At 35.9% G+C, this 21283-nt stretch overlaps 1 protein-coding gene and 1 long non-coding RNA gene across 4 annotated transcripts; one reads left to right on the forward strand and one right to left on the reverse strand.

Annotated features, from left to right (window-relative positions):
• Positions 1 to 307: 307 nt before the first annotated feature.
• On the forward strand, positions 308 to 3419 carry LOC139785213 (uncharacterized). Its single transcript, XR_011721856.1, has 4 exons — positions 308 to 872; positions 1442 to 1649; positions 1747 to 1952; positions 3231 to 3419. It is a non-coding gene; the product is annotated as an uncharacterized lncRNA (long non-coding RNA).
• Positions 3420 to 9729: 6310 nt separating this feature from the next.
• Positions 9730 to 17966, reverse strand: LOC139785209 (uncharacterized). Of its 3 annotated transcripts, none has more exons than XM_071724373.1 (8): positions 17691 to 17949; positions 13410 to 13623; positions 12762 to 13331; positions 12483 to 12677; positions 11819 to 11935; positions 11321 to 11550; positions 11075 to 11246; positions 9730 to 10995 (listed from the first exon to the last, which is right to left on the reverse strand). In XM_071724373.1, exons 1-8 carry the CDS (start codon positions 17703 to 17705, stop codon positions 10901 to 10903), a joined length of 1608 nt encoding a protein of 535 aa, XP_071580474.1. In that variant the 5' UTR covers positions 17706 to 17949; the 3' UTR covers positions 9730 to 10900. The 3 variants fall into 3 exon arrangements, 2 of the variants coding, with proteins under 2 accessions (XP_071580474.1, XP_071580473.1); XM_071724372.1 differs by lacking the exon at positions 17691 to 17949 and adding an exon at positions 14794 to 15283 and having other exon boundaries at positions 13410 to 14688; XR_011721854.1 differs by lacking the exons at positions 9730 to 10995; positions 11075 to 11246; positions 11321 to 11550; ... (2 more) ...; positions 12762 to 13331; positions 13410 to 13623 and adding an exon at positions 14699 to 17444 and having other exon boundaries at positions 17691 to 17966.
• Between the last annotated feature and the right edge of the window lie 3317 nt (positions 17967 to 21283).

Below are 21283 nucleotides of genomic sequence, written 5' to 3' on the forward strand. Positions count from 1 at the left end.
TTACCCACACAATAATACAGATTCATTTTTTTGAAATAACTTTGTTAATTTAATTGAAACAATACTCAATTCATTTTGTGATTAATTCTTTTTGCATTAATATTCGCCAAACAAATTTAATCTTTGTGATAGATATTATCATTTTTTTGACAAGTTGAATATTTCCATTATTAATAATTTAAGTAAACAATTCACATTTTGCTTTTAATTTTTCAATTCAATTTTTAATTATTGTAAAATTTGTTAACTTCAATTTAACTATTATTGTAGTTTATTTATAAATAAAAATAATAATAATAATAGACCTAAATAGATATAATTGGATCTTTTAAGATCTAGTTTGATTCAGTTAGATTCAAAATTTGGGAAAAATTAAATCTAACTAGATCTAATCAGGTATTAGATCTACTTGGGTCAATTTTTTTTCGAGCTATTTATCGAAAGATTTTTATGATTTTCTTTTTAGATTTAACATGGACTCAACAAACTCTCCAATTTGCAAAAAGATAAGAACAAAGCAATCAGGTTCTGTGATTTTAAATAAAAAAAATCAAAATGTGGAGTTACAAAGAACTCTTAGTCAAATTTCAATTGCATCTTCTATCTCAAGTATTGATGAAGAGGAAAATAACAGTGAGGAAAATTCCGATGCAAGTAATGATGATGATATAAAGACTAATATAACTGAAGAACAAAAGATGTTAGCTGCCATCAATAAATCAACATGTCTTGATGGAACGTACTTTAAGGTTGACAAGTCAAAATCAAGTACAGTAACAGGAGATGTTGTTGCTGTATGTCAATTTTGTAATCCTACGAGAGCACTTAAAGGAAAATTTAGAATTATTTCTAACTTTACAACGCATTTGAAGGTAAATTAAATTAATCCTAATGCATTATTTAAAATAAATAACTGAAGATAAACAATTTTTATTTTTTAAAAAACAAATTGATATTTTTTTATCCGATTTTTGATCACGTGACGTCTTTACACCAATAACGAAAAGTGGCTTCACTCTTTTGGGATTCTGCTCACGAGCTTTAGTATTTGTTAGCAATGTGTTGTTGAACCAAATAATTTTCTTCCAATCATCTCCATGACCAAATTTCTACTCAATTTTTTTATTTTCTCCTTAATTTTTTTGAATTATTTCATGCAACGGTTTTTTTTATTTGAAAAATAATTTATAAAATTCACCAAATAATCTATAGTATTAAAAAAAATTCAAAAACTCTACTTCTTGCAAATTAGAATAATATCGATGACTTATAGTTAATTATCAGAAATAATATTTATATTACGAATTATTGTAAAAAAACGTTTATTGCAACTTTAAAAAAATCTCATAGCTATTGCCAATTAAAAACAATTAAAAAAAAGTATATCATAGAATATTTCCTTATTATCAATTTTATTTAATATTCTATATATTTTTTCTAGAGAAAACATGCAAATGTTTATAATGAGTATTTAGAATATGCAAAACAAAAGCGACATGGTGTGGAAAATACTTCCGTTATTGATAGAAAGCGCTGGTCGTGTGTTTTAAATCAAGAAGAATTTGAGCAAAATATCACAAATTTTGTATTAAAGTATATGATACCATTCAGAGCGGTTGAAGATCCGTCTTTCAGAAAAATTTTTGATGGTACGTATGATTATACAGTTATAATATTTTAATAAACTGAAGACTGCCGCAAAATTCTGATTTTGTCAGCCCAACTTATCACCTATTTGCTTTACAGATTTCAAAATAAAGAGAGGTGATACTCGGTTGAAGCACTTGACATGTTACTCTTTGGCAAAAAGAGTCGACAGAAGTTTTAAGGAGATGTTACAAGAAATTGGTGATGCAATGAGTTCGGTGATCAATGGTGGTGGTTTTGTTTGTACTACGGCTGATGTATGGACAGGAGGATCACGCAGATATCTAGGTGTCACAGCTAGTTGGGTAAACAATTTCACTTGATATGATATATACAATTCAATATTGTTTCTTATTTGAAATATGAAATTATAGAGAAATAAATTCGGGGCACGTACAATTACATAACTGGCAGTTTATCATAAAATACATTGCGACAAATTATGAATAATCGTATATAATAATTTAAATTTATCTTAACCCTCTTATTTACCAATGTTCTCCCCACTTTCAAACCGCACGATCGTGAGCTGTGGAGGGGCAGTGGTACGCAGTGCCGTATCATTTCCGTCATTGGCGCCAAATAGCAAATTCGAATTATACTTACCGCTAAACTTTCAAAATATGTTTTATTTTAGTGCAAAACGTTAAAAATATTTTTGTTTATTTTAACACATTTACAAATACATTCGCAAACATTTCATTTTTTTTCATGATTTAACATTAAATTGTGCATTATACCTTTTTTTAAAATAAATATAATTCAATTTATAATTTTCATTTGCCTACAAAAATTTACTTTAAAGAGTTCTAATTGTTATTCCAATCCTCATTGTTATTATTATTGTGAAATTTCATGAAACATTTAAACTTACAAAGCGCTACCAGACACTGCTTGCAATGCCATTTTGTTCGAATATTTAATCAACTGTCTGATCTTCTCCCTTCTTTATTATATTGTTTGCACAGCTTTGCTGTTCCACTGACCAAAACATGCTTTACATCAATCCTCGGTGGGTTGATTTCTGACATTAGTTTCTTACGTGAACAAAAATCGCCAATGAGTTTTTTTTATTCATTGTTGCCGAAGTTGTAGATGATTGAGTGATTTGGATCGATCTGGTGAATTTTCCAATGAGTACAATTCGAAGGCATTTATGATACAAATATCAATCACGTAGTGAAATACGTATTTCCCCCATTTTTTGCTAGGTCTTCCTACTTTGTAGTAAGAGCGTTTCTGATCGCTCAAGTCAACGCCACCTATTCCTCTTATGTATTTTTCAACTGACAGTGGACATTTTACGATAATTTTTTCACTGTTTCTTTGTCGCCTTCCTATATATAATTTTTCTATGCACGAATACTGCTAATACATAACTAAAAAAATTTATTATTTTTATTTCTTGCATTTCATACATATTTCCTTCAAATTCATAAGCACGCTTTATCATTCATTTAAATTATTAGTGTCTCAAGAAAAAAATTATACGTCTCACATGTACTCTAGTGAATATGCTTGTAGTCCGCATTTCCTGTGTTTTGATATTGAATCAATACAACAATTTAACTTTACTTGTACAGATACATCCTGAAACATTGGAAAAAAAGTCGGCTGCACTTGCATGCAAGAGATTCTCCGGAACGCACTGCTTTGATGCTGTTGCAGATCTGTTGTCAAAAATTCATGTTTCATTCAAGTTAACGCCTGAGACAATAAGAGCGACCGTTACCGATAACGGATCTAATTTTATTAAGGCTTTCAAAGAATTCGGTATTGTAATTCCGAATGACTCTTCTAGTAGTAAGTAAAAAATAAGAAATTTCTCTTTCTTCAACTTGGCTAATTGGCTTTTACGTCTTATAGTTCTTGAATATAGTTATTCCAAGTGTTTTCTTTTTTTTATTGTAGATAATTCTCAAGATGAGTATGAAAATAATGATGATGCTTTTGACGTTAGCATATTTGACGAGGATGTTGATTCTGATGAAAATTGTATTCAGATTGACAATGAATTTAGCAATGAGTGTGACGCAAAATTACCTCGGCATATCAGATGTGCTAGCCACACATTAAACCTTATAGCTAAAACTGATGTTTTGAAAGCTATAAAAAATTGTAAACGATTAAATTCAAAGCATAATAATGTCATGCACAAATGCACAGCAATATGGAAGTCGTTGCGTTCTCCGAAGTTTAATGAAAATTTGAAGGCATACCTTGGCATTGCACTTCAACGACCAGTCGTAACTCGCTGGAACTCGAGTTATGATTGTATCAAAAAATTATTGACTGTGAAAGAGAAGCTATTGAATAACGATTCAATTAAATTCAAAAAACCCTTGAATGACTTAGATTTTCAATATTTGGAAGAATACGTGCGATGTGCTGCTCCTCTCGCAAATGCTATTGATCGTTTACAAGCTGATAACTGCTATTACGGTATTCTTCTTCCGACATTGGTGTCTTTAAAGTATCAAATGAATATGTTAATCATTAATGAAGATATTATTGACTGTAAACCAATGATTGAAGCAATTGTTGATGGTGTTGATCGTCGTTTTGAGAAAATTTTCGATTTTTCGAAACCCGATATCGATGCAGTCATAGCTGCTATTTCTCATCCCCAATTCAAAGGTCGTTGGCTAGTACCGTATTCACGAGATGTGCAAAAAAATATTCATGAACGCTTTCTTGTGGCAGTATCTCGAGAATCGTCACAAGAAGTACAAAGCTCTGTCAATCAGAACTATGACGACGATTTTGAATTTGGACACACCAATTTGACAATCGATGAGTTCCGACCATCTCTATCTCAGGGAGAATTAACAGCAGAAGTAACGCGTTATTTAAAAAGTAAAGAAATCCAACTCGATATGTTGGAAAACTATCCATCGATTCGGAAAACGTTTGTAAAGTATAATACACCGTTGCCGTCATCTGCTCCCGTGGAAAGGATGTTCAGTTATACAACTATGATGAATTTACCAAAATACAATCGACTTAAGGATGAGCATTTTGAGCAACGAGTATTATTAAAAGCAAATGCAGGAAAAAAATACCGTTAACTTAGAACATTTGTATGTGTAACATAGTTAAAAAATGTAATGTAAATTAAAATATAATATGAATTTGTTTCGGTACCGAACATGAGAATAAAAATAAAAAATAATCAATAGTCAATACTAATAATAAATAACAATAAAAGGCAAAAAAAATTGGATGGATAATCGCATTCTCAATACAATAGTAATACGCAAAATATAACGTGTAATAAAAATATTGATTATTATAATGTATATCATATCCATTAAATATTTATGGTGTGTAAAATTTAACTTCATACCGTGTGTTTGATAAAGCGTAATTTAAATAAAATAATTTTTAGTTTTCAACATGCGAATAAGTCCAGCGAAATTAAGAAAAAAAAAGAATGATATTACATTAGTTATTTATCTCTTGTTCCCGTCCTCCGTCTCCACCCCATCCCCGTCCCCGTCCCCCGTCCCCGTCCCCGTTGCTCCCAATATTACCTCCTACCCACTGTTGGGAAAGACGTAGTTCTACGTCAAAAATATATATACTTGTACAATTTATATTGATTGTATTCAATTAAACCATTAATCAAAATTTTATTTTCATTATTATTTTTTAGCAAATATATAAGAATCCTGATTGAGCATACTTGGGTGAAGTAGTAAAACATACAAAAATCAAAGAAATTATTTCAATAATTTATAAATATATAATAATTCGTTGGAAGAATGGCTGAAAAGACTCATCATAACCACAATAATCACAATGCGTGCTGTAACGCAAATGTAACTGGACTCAGAGTAATGAAAATTCAAATTAAAATTAATGCATTACTTATTAATTTTTTTAAAAGTAATTATTTCTTTACTTATTAATTATTAAAAAAGTAATCCGAAATGGAAAAACCGCATTAATTATTTAAAAAATAATGCGTAATGAAAAAAATTGCATTGATTATTTAAAAAGTAATGCGTAATAAACAAAATCGCATTGATTATTTAAAAAGTAATGCGTAATGAAAAAAATCACATTGATTATTTAAAAAGTAATGCGTAATGAAAAAAATCGCATTGATTATTTAAAAAGTAATGCGTAATGAAAAAAATCGCATTGATTATTTAAAAAGTAATGCGTAATGAAAAAAATCGCATTGATTATTTAAAAAGTAATGCGTAATGAAAAAAATCACATTGATTATTTAAAAAGTAATGCGTAATGAAAAAAATCGCATTGATTATTTAAAAAGTAATGCGTAATGAAAAAAATCGCATTAATTATTTTAAAAGTAATGCGTAATGAAAAAAATCGCATTAATTATTTAAAAAGTAATGCGTAATGGAAAAAACCGCATTGATTATTTGAAAAGTAATGCGTAATGAAAAAAATCGCACTAATTATTTAAAAAGTAATGCGTAATTGAAAACCTTCGTATTGGTTATTAAAAAAATAATCTTTAATGAAACCGTAATACATTACAAAAAGTAATGCATTATTTTGAACCCTGGTTTGGATTATGATGGACATCGCAACTATCTCTTTCTAGAGCCAATTCGTGGCTTCGGAGCGTTATCCCTGGCAAAGCAAACATTAGAGGATCCTAGTCGGTGGTTAAACTGTCTGCCAGCATCCTCACATACCACGCAGTGTGGAACCGCGTCGCATGTTCCAACCTGGTGGTCACGCGCACCGCACCTGAAACAGGACCCGGTACGGTCCTCCGGGTAGTTGCATGTATTTCTAACATGACCATACCTCCAACATTTGAAGCACTGGACGGGTCTCGCGTCCAGAAGCTCCACGCGAGCAACCGTCCAGCCTAGCTTCAGTTTTCCAGAATCACTTGCTTTAATAGCAGCGGCCAACGGACATTTGATCCATACGGAGTTTAGGCCGTTTCGCATTGATCGAATATTTCCAATCTTTATATCGAATTCTTCACAATCCCCGATGGTAGAGACGATATTCAGGATATCAGATTTAGATATGGAATCGTCGAAATTCCACAGTCTTATTTCACCCATGGCGGTGGGTCTATTAATTCGAGCCTCGGAACTACCCAACACCTCTTTTAGTTTCTTAAATAGAACATCAGCTTTAGAAGTAGCATCCTCGCCGGGAATTTCAATAACTACGCCTCCATTAATTCCTCGGCGTATTTTAGAATTCTCAATACCAAGAGAATTGAGTTCGATTTTTTCTCGTGCCTTCTTGAGAATATCTGCGTACGAGGTTTCCGAATTTATTTTAGTTATTGTTATAGCCGCAGATTTAGGAGGTCTACGACGAGGGGCTTTATGAGGGGTTTTGCCCGTACCACTAGTTGTCGGATTTTTGGAAACACGTCGAGCCTCATTCTCAACAACACTGTCGAAATTCTTGGAAATTTCCCTTTGGGTGTTCCCAGGCGTCTGTAGCTCTGTATGTACCTCTGTATGTGTTGCAAGTTTTAGACGAATTTGGCGTTTGCGATCAGCTAGACACTTCATCTGTTCTTTAATTTGGTTTAATTCCGAATCAAGTTCCTCACTTTCAGCCGCTTCAGAGTCGTTGATGAACTCTATGTCACGGCCAGAATCGTCTTCCGGATTTTCGATCGGAAGCTTGTTGAGGCGAGGACGAACCTTCTCAGATTTATTGCTATTTAAAGGAGAAGTCTTCGTTTTTCTTCCGGAAACGCCACGTCTTCTGGTACGGTTTGCAACAGAGTGCGATTCCGTGCCGGATTCACTAGAAAGCAGTGGGGGGAGTACTGTCATCTTATTTGTAAAGAGTTGATTCTCAGAAATCCTTGGTTTCCTCTGCGGGAGAGGACGTTCCATGCTTCGATTATCATCAGGTCTTTTAAATGGTTCTGTATGTTTAACCTGTTTGGAGGTTTTACCATTTTTGACAGGTGTTTTCTTATTTAATTCCTCCTTTTCTGTTTCCTCGGTATCAACCTGGAAGTCAGAGAAGTCGGTGTCTATCTCCTGGTGTTTTCCACACTCGTTCAGTCTTTCGTCATTCCTCGTAATTGGAGAAGTCTTCGAAAAGGAACCGGGAGGTTTTTGTTTCTTCCATTTTGTAACCTCCTCTCGAAGAACCTTGAGCTCCTCACGGAGTTCTTCATTTTCTCTCCGCAGCTGGGAGCATTCTTGCTTCTGTATTTCCTGTTCTCGTGTGATGTTGCGTAATTGAGCCGTTAGGTTTTTGTTCTGGAGTTTTAGGTTCGAGATATCTCCAGCAGCTTCCAACCGTTCTCCATATACAGTGATGATTTCCATGACGTTACTTAGGCCGTCCCTGAGGTATCCGGTGAAATTACATTTAATATTTTTACTACGAGAGCGTATAGACTCCATTTTACTAATGCAATCAGAAGCATATTCTGTTAATTGTTCTGTATTATACTCCCGTAGTTTGTCAACAGAAATTAATTTTATACTATCTTTGTGAATGGTTTTCACAACTGGGGAGAGAACCATATCACCAGAAGTGGTAGACCTCCTTTTAACGGGAAGTTTAGCAGGAGGAGAAAGAACAGGAAAAGAAAGATCTCGCGAATGGGGCGATGATTGTGCCTTCCTCTTCTCACTCCGGAATGGAGTTGGCGGAAGCCGAGAGTCCTCATCATCGTCTAACATAATTATCTCGTCGGCAATCTCTTCGTCCTGTTCCTTATGCCGATCCTCCCTAGAGAGGGTTCTAGTGAGGTCAGATCCCAAGTCCTTATTATCCAAAAGAGATGTTGTCTCTTCAGTATCAGGTATTCTTCTGGTAGAATTAAACGCTGGGAAGTCTTCGCGAGTGAGATCATCCAACGGAAGATCAATATTCTCATTCTGATCCATTCTGGATAAATATTCTCCCTCCAAAATGTACTTGGTTAATGTCCTAGAGGGGGATCCTAGGTTCTCCCCAGTATCGCTTCTACCGGTGCCCGTGGGTAACGCCGATGGCAATCGTGATTCAGTCGCCCATTCTGGGCGTAGATTCGCATCAATTGCAATTTCCTTTCCTTTTTTATTTCCTTTTCCATCTACGGTTGCTTTATTTCCGCCATCGCCCGTAGGTAACGCTGACGGCCCCTTGCTCGTTAACGACGGCTCCTTCGGGGGAGGAGAGCGCCGGTCACCAGGCATCCGACTTCCTGGTGGGGTTTTATCTCTGTCCGTTTGCATTGCCATATTCATTATAATGGTTTTTTATCGGGGTGGCCTTCCCCTAGGACTATTGCCAGACAGATACAATTCGTCCGTTTTGTATCCGATCGTAGTTGATGTTGAAACTACGAAAGAAAAAACTGCGTCATCAGGCAGTACGCAGAGAATGTTGTATATATCCTCGGTTTGAAGATCCCTCATAATAGATAAGACTCAGAGAGTCAATAGTCTATCCTAATAGTTAATTGTGTTCTCAAAAGAATTGAGGATCCTATTCTAGATACAACGCGGTTTCATAATGAATTTGTATCCTCATTATTAGAAATCCCCTGTATAATATACGAAGCAGGATATCTCAAACAATCAAACATTCATTGCCTGGCATATCTTTATTTTATTTTGTTTTGTGTTGTTTTATTTTGTTTTTATTTATTTTTATTTATTTTATTTGTTTTATTTTATTTTACTTTTCTATTTTGTTTATTTTCATGTTTAGACCGCCGTGAGACAGGTTAGTTTTACCCTACTGATGACCAGTCATTGCGATAGTAATCCTGCTCAGTACGAGAGGAACCGCAGGTTCGGACATTTGGTTCACGCACTCGGTCGAGCGGCCGGTGGTGCGAAGCTACCATCCGTGGGATTATGCCTGAACGCCTCTAAGGCCGTATCCCCAAGTAGAACAAATCAGTCACGAAAATATCAAAATGACATCATTTTGTAATCATTTTTTAAGCGTCATCGTGACGTCAAAATGGCCCGTTAGGAGCATATAATCTTGACATCATCTTGACATCAAGATGACGTAAAAATGACCTTTTTTTACAAAGCAGGTATAATTGATGTTATACATTAGAAGTGTGGATTGGAGTAATATTAAATAAGCATAATAGAGGACAACATGTAAGGAATATATAATTACATATGAGACTTCTTTATTATATAAAAATATGTCTTACAGAGACGAAGCTATTCTAAATCTTAAGAAAAATTAAATACTAAGGCATGGTTGCATAACTTTAACCAACGTCGCATAACTTTAACCTTAGCTTAATTCACTCTTCGTCTGTTTCTAAGGAAAACAGTTAGACTAACTGTTCCCCTTAGAAAGAGACGAAGATTGAGTTGAACTGAAGTTATGCGACATTGGTGCATTTCGGCTTAATACAATTTGATAAAAAAACATAAAACAAAACAAAATAATCTTTGGTAATTATTGAAGATTTTAAGAACAATTAAATGTACTAAATACGTGTACTAAAATGTACAGACGGCGTCATTAATGCCTTCCACCTGAAGTCACAGTACATGTAACGTGCACTATAGAAATCTCCAGAACACAGCTAGGAAAGCATTAATGACGCCGTCTGTACTATACATATAACACAAAATAACTTTTAGAACTTATCTAATACCTGAACAAAAATAAATGTATTTATACATTCTATTATTGCACGGTATTATTGCATGGTATTATTTCACAGTCAAAATAAAAGTTTTTTGTCATGGTTTCATAACATCAAAAATAAAAAAAAATAAAATTCTCGTTGATTGGCTTCTGGTCTTTTTCCGTCATCATTGAGATCGTGACGTCAGAGACGAGAAATCTGCACACGCTAAGAATTCTTGAGTGCATTTCCAAATAAAAAGATATTTGCATAAAATAACACTTCAGATCACTTCAGCATACTTCAATAATACTTCGAAAATATTTCTTTTCTTTGACAATTAATAAATAGGAGTAAAAAGAATGTAATATGAATGTAGGCTTATAATATAGACGCAGTCGCATAACTAGGCTTTGTATTATATTTATTTTACGGCTGTTTATTAACTGTCAAGGGAATGGAATAGTTTTCAGGGTATTTTTGAAATGTGCTAAAATGATCTAAAATGTTATTTTACGCAAATATCTTTTTATTTGGAAATGGCACTCAAGATCGAATTCTCAGCGTGTCATTTCTAGCCTCTGACGTCACGATCTCACATAATGACGGGAGAAACCCAGGAGCCTTAACATTAAATATCACAAAGGCAAGTAATTCTCCCATGACTAGAAAAATTTGAAAAAATAATTAAATTTTTCTTTGGTTTCCCGTATAAAGCCATCTTTGTATTTTTAACTTCACTAGTTTTAAATCACTTTTGGGATGGTTTTTCAGAACAGCGCCTACAATTTTAACTTATTATTTATTTCTTATCTACTATATTTTAGTAAAAGACGGTAATTTATATAGAATTGTACTCACAGGAAACAGCGTCCATAATTTTACTGTTTGCTAGTGCGATCTTGGTGTCTTTGGTACCTCCCCAACTTATTGCTCTTGCTAATTTGTTACTTATTAGCAGTTTCGATACTAAGTATACAGCACTTTGCCAGTCACTACCTTGACTAACCATACGGCCCGCAAAATATTGTACCTAAATATCACATATTTTAGTACAAAGAACAAAATCATAAATGTAACAAATAATTCTATTTAGTTCAAACGTACCACTGTTGAGAAATTCGTGCCATCATTTAAAAACTCTTCAAACTTATCATATTCATCAACTGACTTCAGAGGAAGCGCTGGAAGGTTATCTGGTCTTAAAAGAAGACTTTCCTCTGGTGCTAAGTAGGTAAGTATTTTTGTTGTGTTCATCATTACAAAATCAAGTTTACTACTTATTTCTTGAAGTAACTCTGTCTTAATTATTTTTATGGCAGCATCAGTGTTATCACCTAATTAATGCAAACAAATTATTAATGTAATGTAAAAAATATTCTCAATCTCCAACGAAAGATCGATCACGTTTTGAATATAGGCAAAGTAAAGTAGGGAGAGCGTGTCGCGCTACTAAATACCATATACGTAAATATGGCACGTTCGCTGTGGAGGAGGGCTTTCTAGACGTTCTATAGACAGACACCTGCGCAAAACATACGAGTTTTCGTCCAATCTCTGTGATCGATTTTTTGTTGGACGGAATATACATATATAAATGCTTACTTGATGATTGGTGCTTACTGGAAGAAGGAGAAACCGATTTTGTAAGTAAATTTTTACAGTTTGCATCATAAGATCTATTTTCTTTGGAATGCTTTCCACTGGATACAGCTTTAACACCTGAGTGTAAATACATAAAATATCAAAAATATGATTACTTGTACAGAAATAATAAATATACAATTACTGATTGAATTATAGAAAATGTGTTTAATTTGTAAAGAGTAATAACTCCTTTTGTAAGTAAGATTTTTTGTTCATGTCTAACTTATATTTTTTATCTCAAGTTATAGACAGCAAATTTCTATATAAATAAAATTATACTATTGATGAAATAAATAAATAGCTGTAGTATAAATGTATGTGCATAGCATTGCCAGATGTGTTATAAAGCTTTGTTTCAACCACTTATTTTTCAAAGGACTGAATAATATAAAAGATGTTTGTTATCTCAAGAATAATCTCATGAAAAAAATACATAAAATTTTTAGAAATCTGTTATAACTTAAGACTACTTATCAAAAAACTGCTGCTAATATAACTTTTTTGCTTTTCAGTAGTGAAACACGAGAGTTTCGGAGAGTAAGTATTTGAGAAACTTGCTTAGTTATCTTCTAACAATCTGTAAATGTTATTGTTTAGAAACATCCTGTACAATTATATTTACCTGTAGGTTGATCTGTGACAGAAGTAATTATTTTTCTCTGTTCATCACTTAAGTCAGAAGACTGACTTAATTTCTGCGAGATATTTATGCTCCCATATTTATTATCTGTTGCAGCATTAATTTTTTCTCTACTTTCTTCTTGTATAATTTCTGGACTGGATGGTAAAACAGATTCTGACTGTTGAAGATCATTTCCTACAGACGTATACAAAAAATAAATTAATGTAGCAGTCAATACTTTCTTGTACTGACTAATTTAAAGCCTAGAAAATTATTTACCTAACAAAAGTTGTTCTTTCATTCTATCTATATTCATTCTATCATCATATTGTCGGTGAAATTGCAGAGGAGACGAAGCAGGGGTACTAGGAAACGACATAGGGGTTATTGCTTCTGTTGTTGCATGCGAAACATCTGTCAGATTATATGTTTTTTTAGAACGTGGGTCACTTCCTATAGTATCATTTAAACCAACAGAACGGTTCTGTTCTAAATCGAGTGTTTTAATTAAATTTTTGGATTTGGTAACCATGGAAACCTCCTTGTTTTGAGAAACTTGCGGTTTTCTATTATTTCTCTTGGCTAGTAATGCTGCAACTTTTGCCCGAACAGCTTTTTCTTCCATTTCTTCATTTTCACTATCGCTAGACTGATCTCTCAATTTATTTTTTCTGCTCTTCTTAACAGTGTGAGTATTACATTTATATTCGGATTCGGATGACTCTGTGACATTATATTTCGGATTTTTCTTTCTTTTTCTGGGCTGGTCTATATCACTAACTTCTGTCCCTACTGTTCGATCTTCATCATTTTGAAGATTAGCTGCCTTTCGTGCCTTATTGTACGTGTCTAAAAAAATTTTGCATTAAAAATGATAATTACAAATCTTAAAAAATGTATATAAATGAATGTAATATAAACATTTACCATAGCCGTGACAAAATTTAACATCGTATGTAGGCCAGCTTTTATCCGGTTCAGCTAAACTTAATATTAATTTTGATCGTTTATCTGTATTCCCACGTTTAGGAAAATTAGGCCAGTAAGCCTTTGTATTCTTAGCAAGTAGCCAACAAGTGGGTACAACGTCACTTGTTGGTTCAGTATCCTTATCATTTGGAAGAAAAGTAACAACTGCATACTGAAACAGATACAAATTTTCAATAGGCACAAAATAAAATGGTGGATTGTTAAATAATACAAAACTCGCACTAACCATATTTAAACAATATTAATAATAAAATAGATATGTGAATATTCTATATATGTATGTAAATTTATTGCCTTCCCCGCAGGGTTTACAAGGCGTTTTTGAGAGGAACGTTCCCAAACCTCGTACAACACACAGTACCCTTACCCTGGTCTCTTACGACCTCACAATTATTAATTTCCCCTCCCCCCCTCGCATCCTGCCCTCTCCTCTTCCTCTTCCTCAGCATCCTCCGCGACTTCTTCTGCTACCTCCCTCCTTCCTTTGCGTCTCCCTTCCGCTCTCTATTTTGCCCATTCCCTCTTCCTCTTGCCTTTTTCCTCCTCATCCGAATCCATGAGGAGCTTCTCTTCCATTCCTCTAGAAATCTCCTCCTCCTCGGATCTCGTTTCGCTCCTGGCATCCTCCCTACTCCTTTCTAACCTCTTCCCTTTCTCTTCTCTCTCTCTATCCCTCCTCTCCACCGATTTATCTTCATCTAACTTCACCCCCATACTGCTCCCTGCTCTCCTCCTTGCTTCCAGGACTCGCCGCTTCTCCTCCTCGCCCCCCAGTCTCACTAAGAACGTCAGCCACGCACCTCTCTGTCCGATCAGCCTTACTTCCCTTACCTCCACTCTCACCTTTAGTCCTTCTGTGAACAATTCCTTAACCTTCTCCCAATTCGATTCTTTTCCTTCCCATTTCTCTTTCTCTATCCTTAGAATCACATTTCTCTTCCTCAGCTCTTCCTCGTTTTCACCCCCCACCCCCCACCATTTCTTCTTCTCAGGTCTCCTTTCCTCGTACTCTTCCCTCTTCCTTTTACCTCCATTCTGCTCCATTCTTTCCACCTTCCTTTTCAATCTCCTTACTTCCTCCTCCAGCTCCTCCATCCTCTCCTCCTTCCTTTTATTGTCCTCCTTCCCCTCCTTCAGCATCCTCCTCACTTTCTCCTCCATCATCCTCTCTACCGCGTCCACTAAAGCTCCTCCTTTTTCTTCCATCCTGAGACAACTGAAAATGCACTTATATTAACCACCTCTCTTTTGCTCCGCTCTCTCTCTCTCCTTCCTCTCCTCCTCTGACCTATCGCCCTTCTCTCTTTCACCTCCACCTTACCTTCGCTCCTTCCGCCTCCAATTCTTTCTCTGGCAACCGCTTACTCTTTTCCACCACTCGCACTCGTCTCCTCGGTCCGCCTTCTCTACTGCCGCCACGTGTTTACCTTACCTGTTCACCTCGCTCCGTTGTCCCCTCCCTTCGCTCTCTCGATCTCGCCGCTTGTCCCTGCCACCCGTTGCAGTGCTGCGTGTTGCGAATCCGCCTTAACTGTCGTGCCGCTCTCGCCTCTCGTGCCATCTGCTTCCTCTCCCGTGTTCCCGTCGACCTAACCTCATTCTCCGGCCTCCTCATCTCTGACCAATTTCTGCCGTCTCCTCTTCCTATTCACCTCACCTCCATTTGCTCCACCTCCTCTCTGCTTCCTTCACCCCTATCGCTCTTCCTCCGCCTTCCCTCCTCTCCGTGTCACCCTTTTCCGTAACTCTTCTTCGCTCTCTCTCTGTACTGCCTGTTCCCCCGCCGAGGGCTACGGGGGACCTCTCTCATGAATATTCTATATATTTACACTATATTATTTACTTATAAAGTCAGTTATGACTATGTATAAGAGGAATTGTAAGAAATTCTTCATTTTCCAAAAGTAATAAAACACATTTTGCAGCAAATTGTGAAATATTCCAAGCATAAACTTGAAGATTTAATGAGCTCACTTTCCAGATACCCAATTGTGAAGAATTACATGGATAAGTGTAATAGTCAGTCATAGTGCAAAATTTCTGACCGTTTAATTTTATCCTGCCTTCAAATGTATGAATGATATTTCTTAGCAGTACTACTGTATTGCATTTGGTAAGAAAACATCGATTAGCTAGATTAGTATTTAAACAAATTCCATCAATCTCAATGGAAGAGTACATGTCACCTTCTATATTATCTACTATATTTTCGCATAAGCCATTTAACTTTACTGTTCGATCATCTGGCTGGAATATTTTCGATGTTAGACGACCTTTGGTCTCAAAATCCCTGTTAACCAGTTGCTCAAGAGGTTTATAAGTTGAACGCAAACAATTCTTTATTGTCATAAAAAAATTCTCATACTTAAATGCGCTAAAAGAATCAATAGCACCGTGCAAACGACATTCCTCTGACAAATGGCATAAGCTGTGCACATTATATACCACAAACTGTTTTCCAAATACTTTAATGGCATGTTTTATAAATTGGCGGATTATTACATCAGCTGCAGGTGTCATATGTTGTACTAAATCAGGTCTTGCCAACATATAAATTGATGATTGCAAGAGAATATAGCTTTTCCACAATTTCTTGTCTAAGTGTTTAAACACAATTAATCCATCATAAAGCAGCATACGTCTGAACTCTGTACCTTTAAATTTTGCAAAATATTTAACTGTTCGTGGTCTTCGATTAAAGATCTTAGGAATGTACGGTGTCAACTGTAATATTTTATTGTTTATTTCTTGTACGTCAGCATCTGATGCAATACCACGTCTGTTCTTTAAACCCAAGACAAAAGTAAGCCACCTTTTCCAAACACCTGCCCAAACTAAATGTAAAGCATCCAACCTAAATTGTGAAACCATTCCAGTAGGAATTCTTTCCAAAGGTGAATTACCAGTATGATGAAAAATATTTGATCGAGTACGAAATGACTCATCCGTTCTTAACTCAGCATCCAAATTTAAAAAGATTTGTCTTGACAGATAGTATTCTCCTTTAACTTCACATTTCTCACATGCAAAGCGACCATTATGACCAATTATACATTTAATTAATGATCTTGCCGGGGCATCAAGCACATAATTGCGGACTCGAAAAGGATAAATATGTTTGAATATTTCAACACCTTGCTCCTGTAATTCTTTTACTTCTTCCACATATTGTCCTAAAAATGTTTCCATATCGGAAGGCTTTCCTTTTCCAAAATAGACAGCAATTATAAATGGCTGAGGATCATCTTCAAAGCAGCCAATTATTGGCCAAAAACAATCATTTGTACTTTCAAATGGATCCAAACCATCTATGTTTACATCAATTATTATCTCTTGATGATCCACGAAATACTGTTCTAAAAGTCTTTCATCAATATTTTTTCTGATACCTTTGTAAAAAAATTGTCCATTTCCAAGAGCAACAGTAACTGTTTTACGAGGTGTATGCAAAAGACTTTTACAGCTCTTAGGCAGATTGGGAAATAAGGTTCTAAGTATTTTCAAAAGATTATCTACTTTGACAAAGCTTACACCTTTCATTGCCCATTCTCTTAAATTTGTTAACAAATACATTTCCTTTTCAATATCATTCTGTAGAAAGTGATCTATATTATTAGTATTTATTTCAAAAATTTCACTCAAAGTACTTAAGACTTCATTGCTATCATCGGTACTGTGAGTGTTATCAATATTAGGATCGAGCTCATCATTGTTCATATTATTATCAACTGTATTACAGTTATCTGTGTTAACACTGTAAAAATTATTGCCATTTGTGTTGTCATATCGAATATTACCACTGGCTGTATTTATACTACTGTCACTATTATTTCTGCTCAAATTTGAAAAGTCGTCAAGCAACTGCAAATCATCATCCATAGGAATTCCTGCATTAACTTGAAATCCTAATTTAACCACTTTCATCCTTTGCGTTACTTCTCGTTTAGCATGCCTTGCTCTACGCCGTTTACTCTGTGACAATATTTATATGCAATTATAAATACACTAACGTTCAACATAGCTTTAATAAAGGATTGCACTAATATAACGAGTTGTATTAATATAAAATTTGAATGCTTGAGTAAGGCGTAAAAAATCAAAAGTAAAAGCACTATTTTTTTTAAGTATCTATATTACATGCAATTATTGTCAGTATTCGTAAAAAAATACTACATGCAACCTATCATATATATATATTTGCAAGAATTAACTACTTACCGGTCTATCAGTCATATTGAATCACCCAATGTCCACATGTATCAATGTTGTTATAGGTTAGGGATATAAAACTTACAGTTTTCTCAAAGAAAAGAAGAAAATTTCAAGCACATATATATGTACACACTGAATAAAATGTTAAGATTACACGATAGGAATGACGCCGAGACATATATGTACGGATCGATATAATTATAAGGACTATAAAATTCTCGCGACGAGACACGACGGATGATGCAAGATGGAGGGAAAAAATCGCACAAGCGCACGAGTACGTTCCCGCGCGCGGTGCTCGCGATCGCGCGATGTCTGCGCTCCGTGATCTGTTCTTTTTCGCTGCACTTTCTGCACTAACTTACACTACAATACTTCTCTTTGACTTTTATTTGATCTTTTCGTTGACTTTTATTTGATCTTTTCTATTTAAGGGTATACTCGAAATATGTTATGAGAACTGAAGAAAATTATGACTGATCATGCAATTTGTAACAATATATACTGTTACATATATCGCGAGTCTCATAAAACAGCATATCACAAGCCAGTCATTTCAAACTGATTCTTGACATTGACCATATGATGACAAAAAATTCATCATTTTAATGTCATCTTGACGGTTTTGTGATTAACTTGTTCTACTTGGGTCCTCTCTAGTCAAAGGTGGCAATGATATCTCTAGGAGTCTCGTGAGTCGAAAGGCTCAAAACAATGTGACACACTACTAGGCGGCCGGTCCTCGCGGGCCGGTCGTCGCACGAGCCCGGTTTGCCGTACGGCGCCTCTGCCCGTCGTCGGGATCTCACCGCTTACGACGGCACGGCGTCTAACGGTCGAACATGAGTTTCGCGAGTTCGATGTCGAGACTCGGAATCGTCTGTAGACGACTTAGGTATCCCGATCCTCGCGCGCGCGCACGCACGAAAACCGCCGATGCCAGTACAATATGAAATACAAGAGCCGGTGTATAGCTCGGTAATGCGTAACGGCATTCGGCCGCACAACCCACGGCACCCGTCCCAGTCCTCCGGGAGATCGGCCCGACGGTGCCGACCCCAGAACACGCAACGATTCGCATAGACACGGCCGAGCATCGGCCACCATTTCGCATATGCATAATTCGTCACTAAGTCAACCATTATCACAAGGCGAATATAGTTTAATTCACATATAGCTATTTATGCTCAATCTTCAGTAGACAGGATCTCGGTTTCCTCGAATATTGGCCACTATTACAACACGAGGACGAAATGTCTCGATCTCAAAAGATGGCGGCGTAACGGCAAATATAAAGACGAACATTTAAAACAAGAATCACACTTATTCACACTCAACTCACCGCAAGAGATATGAACGTCTTGCGTCCTTCAATAATTATTGTTAATTTGTTAATTTGGAGCCCTTAGGACCGGGGGGTTTTCCTTCAGATTTAATCAGCCGTTATATAAAGTTTGTCCTCTCATGCGTGCCAGTCGTATCATACGTGGAAAAGTGATATGCCGATTCATGGGCGTGGCCGTATGAAGTATAAAATTATCCATATCTTAACAATCTTTAGGATATCAGTAATAAATTGTATATCACTCGAGTCAGAAAAACGGCACAGATCACCACATATATAAATATATTCAGTAAAACAGTTTTATAAAGTACTTATATAACACATATGCGGAGCGTGCACGAGGCACGTCCACACCCCACGAAGGACCAAGCGGACTCAAACTATCCACCTTGAACTGCGTGACACGACCAGAACCAATGACTTCTGTAACAGAAGGCTGTGTCAATGATTTCTTGGCCAACTTGTCAGCACCTGAATCATCCACCTTCCTCTTGAGAGTATTTAGCTTTTCAATTGCGCTAGGATGTGATGTCTGTAACATAAATTACATAATGTAACTAATTTTACTGTAATTTTAATTATAATACTGTAATTTTATAATATGGTAATAAAAATAATAACAGTGAACAGAGCACGGGAACACGCATCGAAGCGTTTACAGCTAATTTACAGCCACACGATTTACAGCTAATATCGTCCCTGAACTCAAGCGTCTGAAGTTTCCGCGAGTTGCCAAGATTTTACGAAACAAAAGGAGTGAAGATGGCAATAGATAAAATCGGCCGAAAAATGCAAACCGGCCGCAGGCCTGTCTTAAAAGCTCAGGATACTGTCATTGTCAGTCTGTCAATAGCGGTTCGTCTGATTTTTAATTCCTCATTTCACCAATCACCAGTTTTTCACTTTCATAGTCAATCTTAGTCCATTTCACTTTTAGTTTCTCATCAATCATCTCATTGTTTTAAGATACTGGCCAGTTTTCGGACAACCCGCATTCACGTCAATGCAGGCAGTACGGTTTAGGGTTAGTCGGTTAAGGTTATGTTAGGTTAGGGCTCGCATTCGCCGCATCATCCCGCATACCCGCATTATTCTAAATACACACACTGCCCGTATAATTACTAATTTCTTAGTTCTTACCTCCAGATGCTTCTTTAAATTCGACGTACTCTTCACCGAAGTTCTGTAGGTCTTCTTTGTCGACGGACATAGCCGACATTTCACATCGATGTTTTTCCCATCTTTCGTAATCGTTCGGAGTTCAAAGAATTCCGTGTACACGGATCGTTCAAATGAACTTCGACCTTCCATTGGGAATTAAATACTATTTAGCGTGAATGAAAGCGGAAAATAAACGCACATCACGTGTGACGTCACCATAGAGTAGACATAGACAGTGATGCCAGGTTTCGAGACGCGCAACACGCCAAATTGTAATAGAGGGGAATCCTCCCTGATTCAGGGGATACATACACAAGGGACAAGGGTGACCGTGTACACTACCCGACAATGGCCGCGTTCAGCAGACTCAACAGTTGAGCAACGTTACTAGATTTATCTATATTGGCTGCATTCCGATATTCACTGTCAGTAACTTTCAGTACTAAAAAACTATAGTATACGTGACGTAAAATATAGATTTGCAGTACTGACAGTGAATATCGGAATGCAGCCATTATATCTTCATATATTATAGAAAAATCTAGTAAAGTTGCTCAACTGTTGAATCTGCTGAACGCGGCCAATAATTCGTTCCTTGGCCCCTCCACGGGGCAAGGGGAACGTACAAGTAAATCCATGGCGCCATCGGCCGATGACCAATCAGCGCCAGTCGTAAAAGTAACGCAAAAGTAATGCACATTTGCGTTACTAGTAACTGTAAAAAGTAATATATTACTATTACTACGTTACTATATTGAAAAGTAGCGCGTTATATTACTAGTTACTAGCAAAAGTAATATATTACAGTAACGCGTTACTTTTGTAACGCGTTACTCCCATCACTGGTTATATGTCTTTACTGTTCACTTGCTACCTTTAGATACACACATATATATATGCACTCATGCCTTTAATACGAATATCACTTTGATAATTATTTTGTCACTACGGTAGGTAATTGTTTACATTTTTATTATTAAACATACGCGTACAGGTTATAAAGATCGATTGCGCGCGTGAGTTCTTCTGTCTATGCACATATTTTGTACATAGAAGGGAAACCCTCTATGATCTAGGGATTTTTCACTAGGGT

The sequence above is a fragment of the Temnothorax nylanderi genome, unplaced genomic scaffold, assembly GCF_030848795.1.
Source record: "Temnothorax nylanderi isolate EJ_2023f unplaced genomic scaffold, tnyl_v1.0 TNYL_tig0755_pilon, whole genome shotgun sequence".
Lineage (NCBI taxonomy): Eukaryota > Metazoa > Arthropoda > Insecta > Hymenoptera > Formicidae > Temnothorax > Temnothorax nylanderi.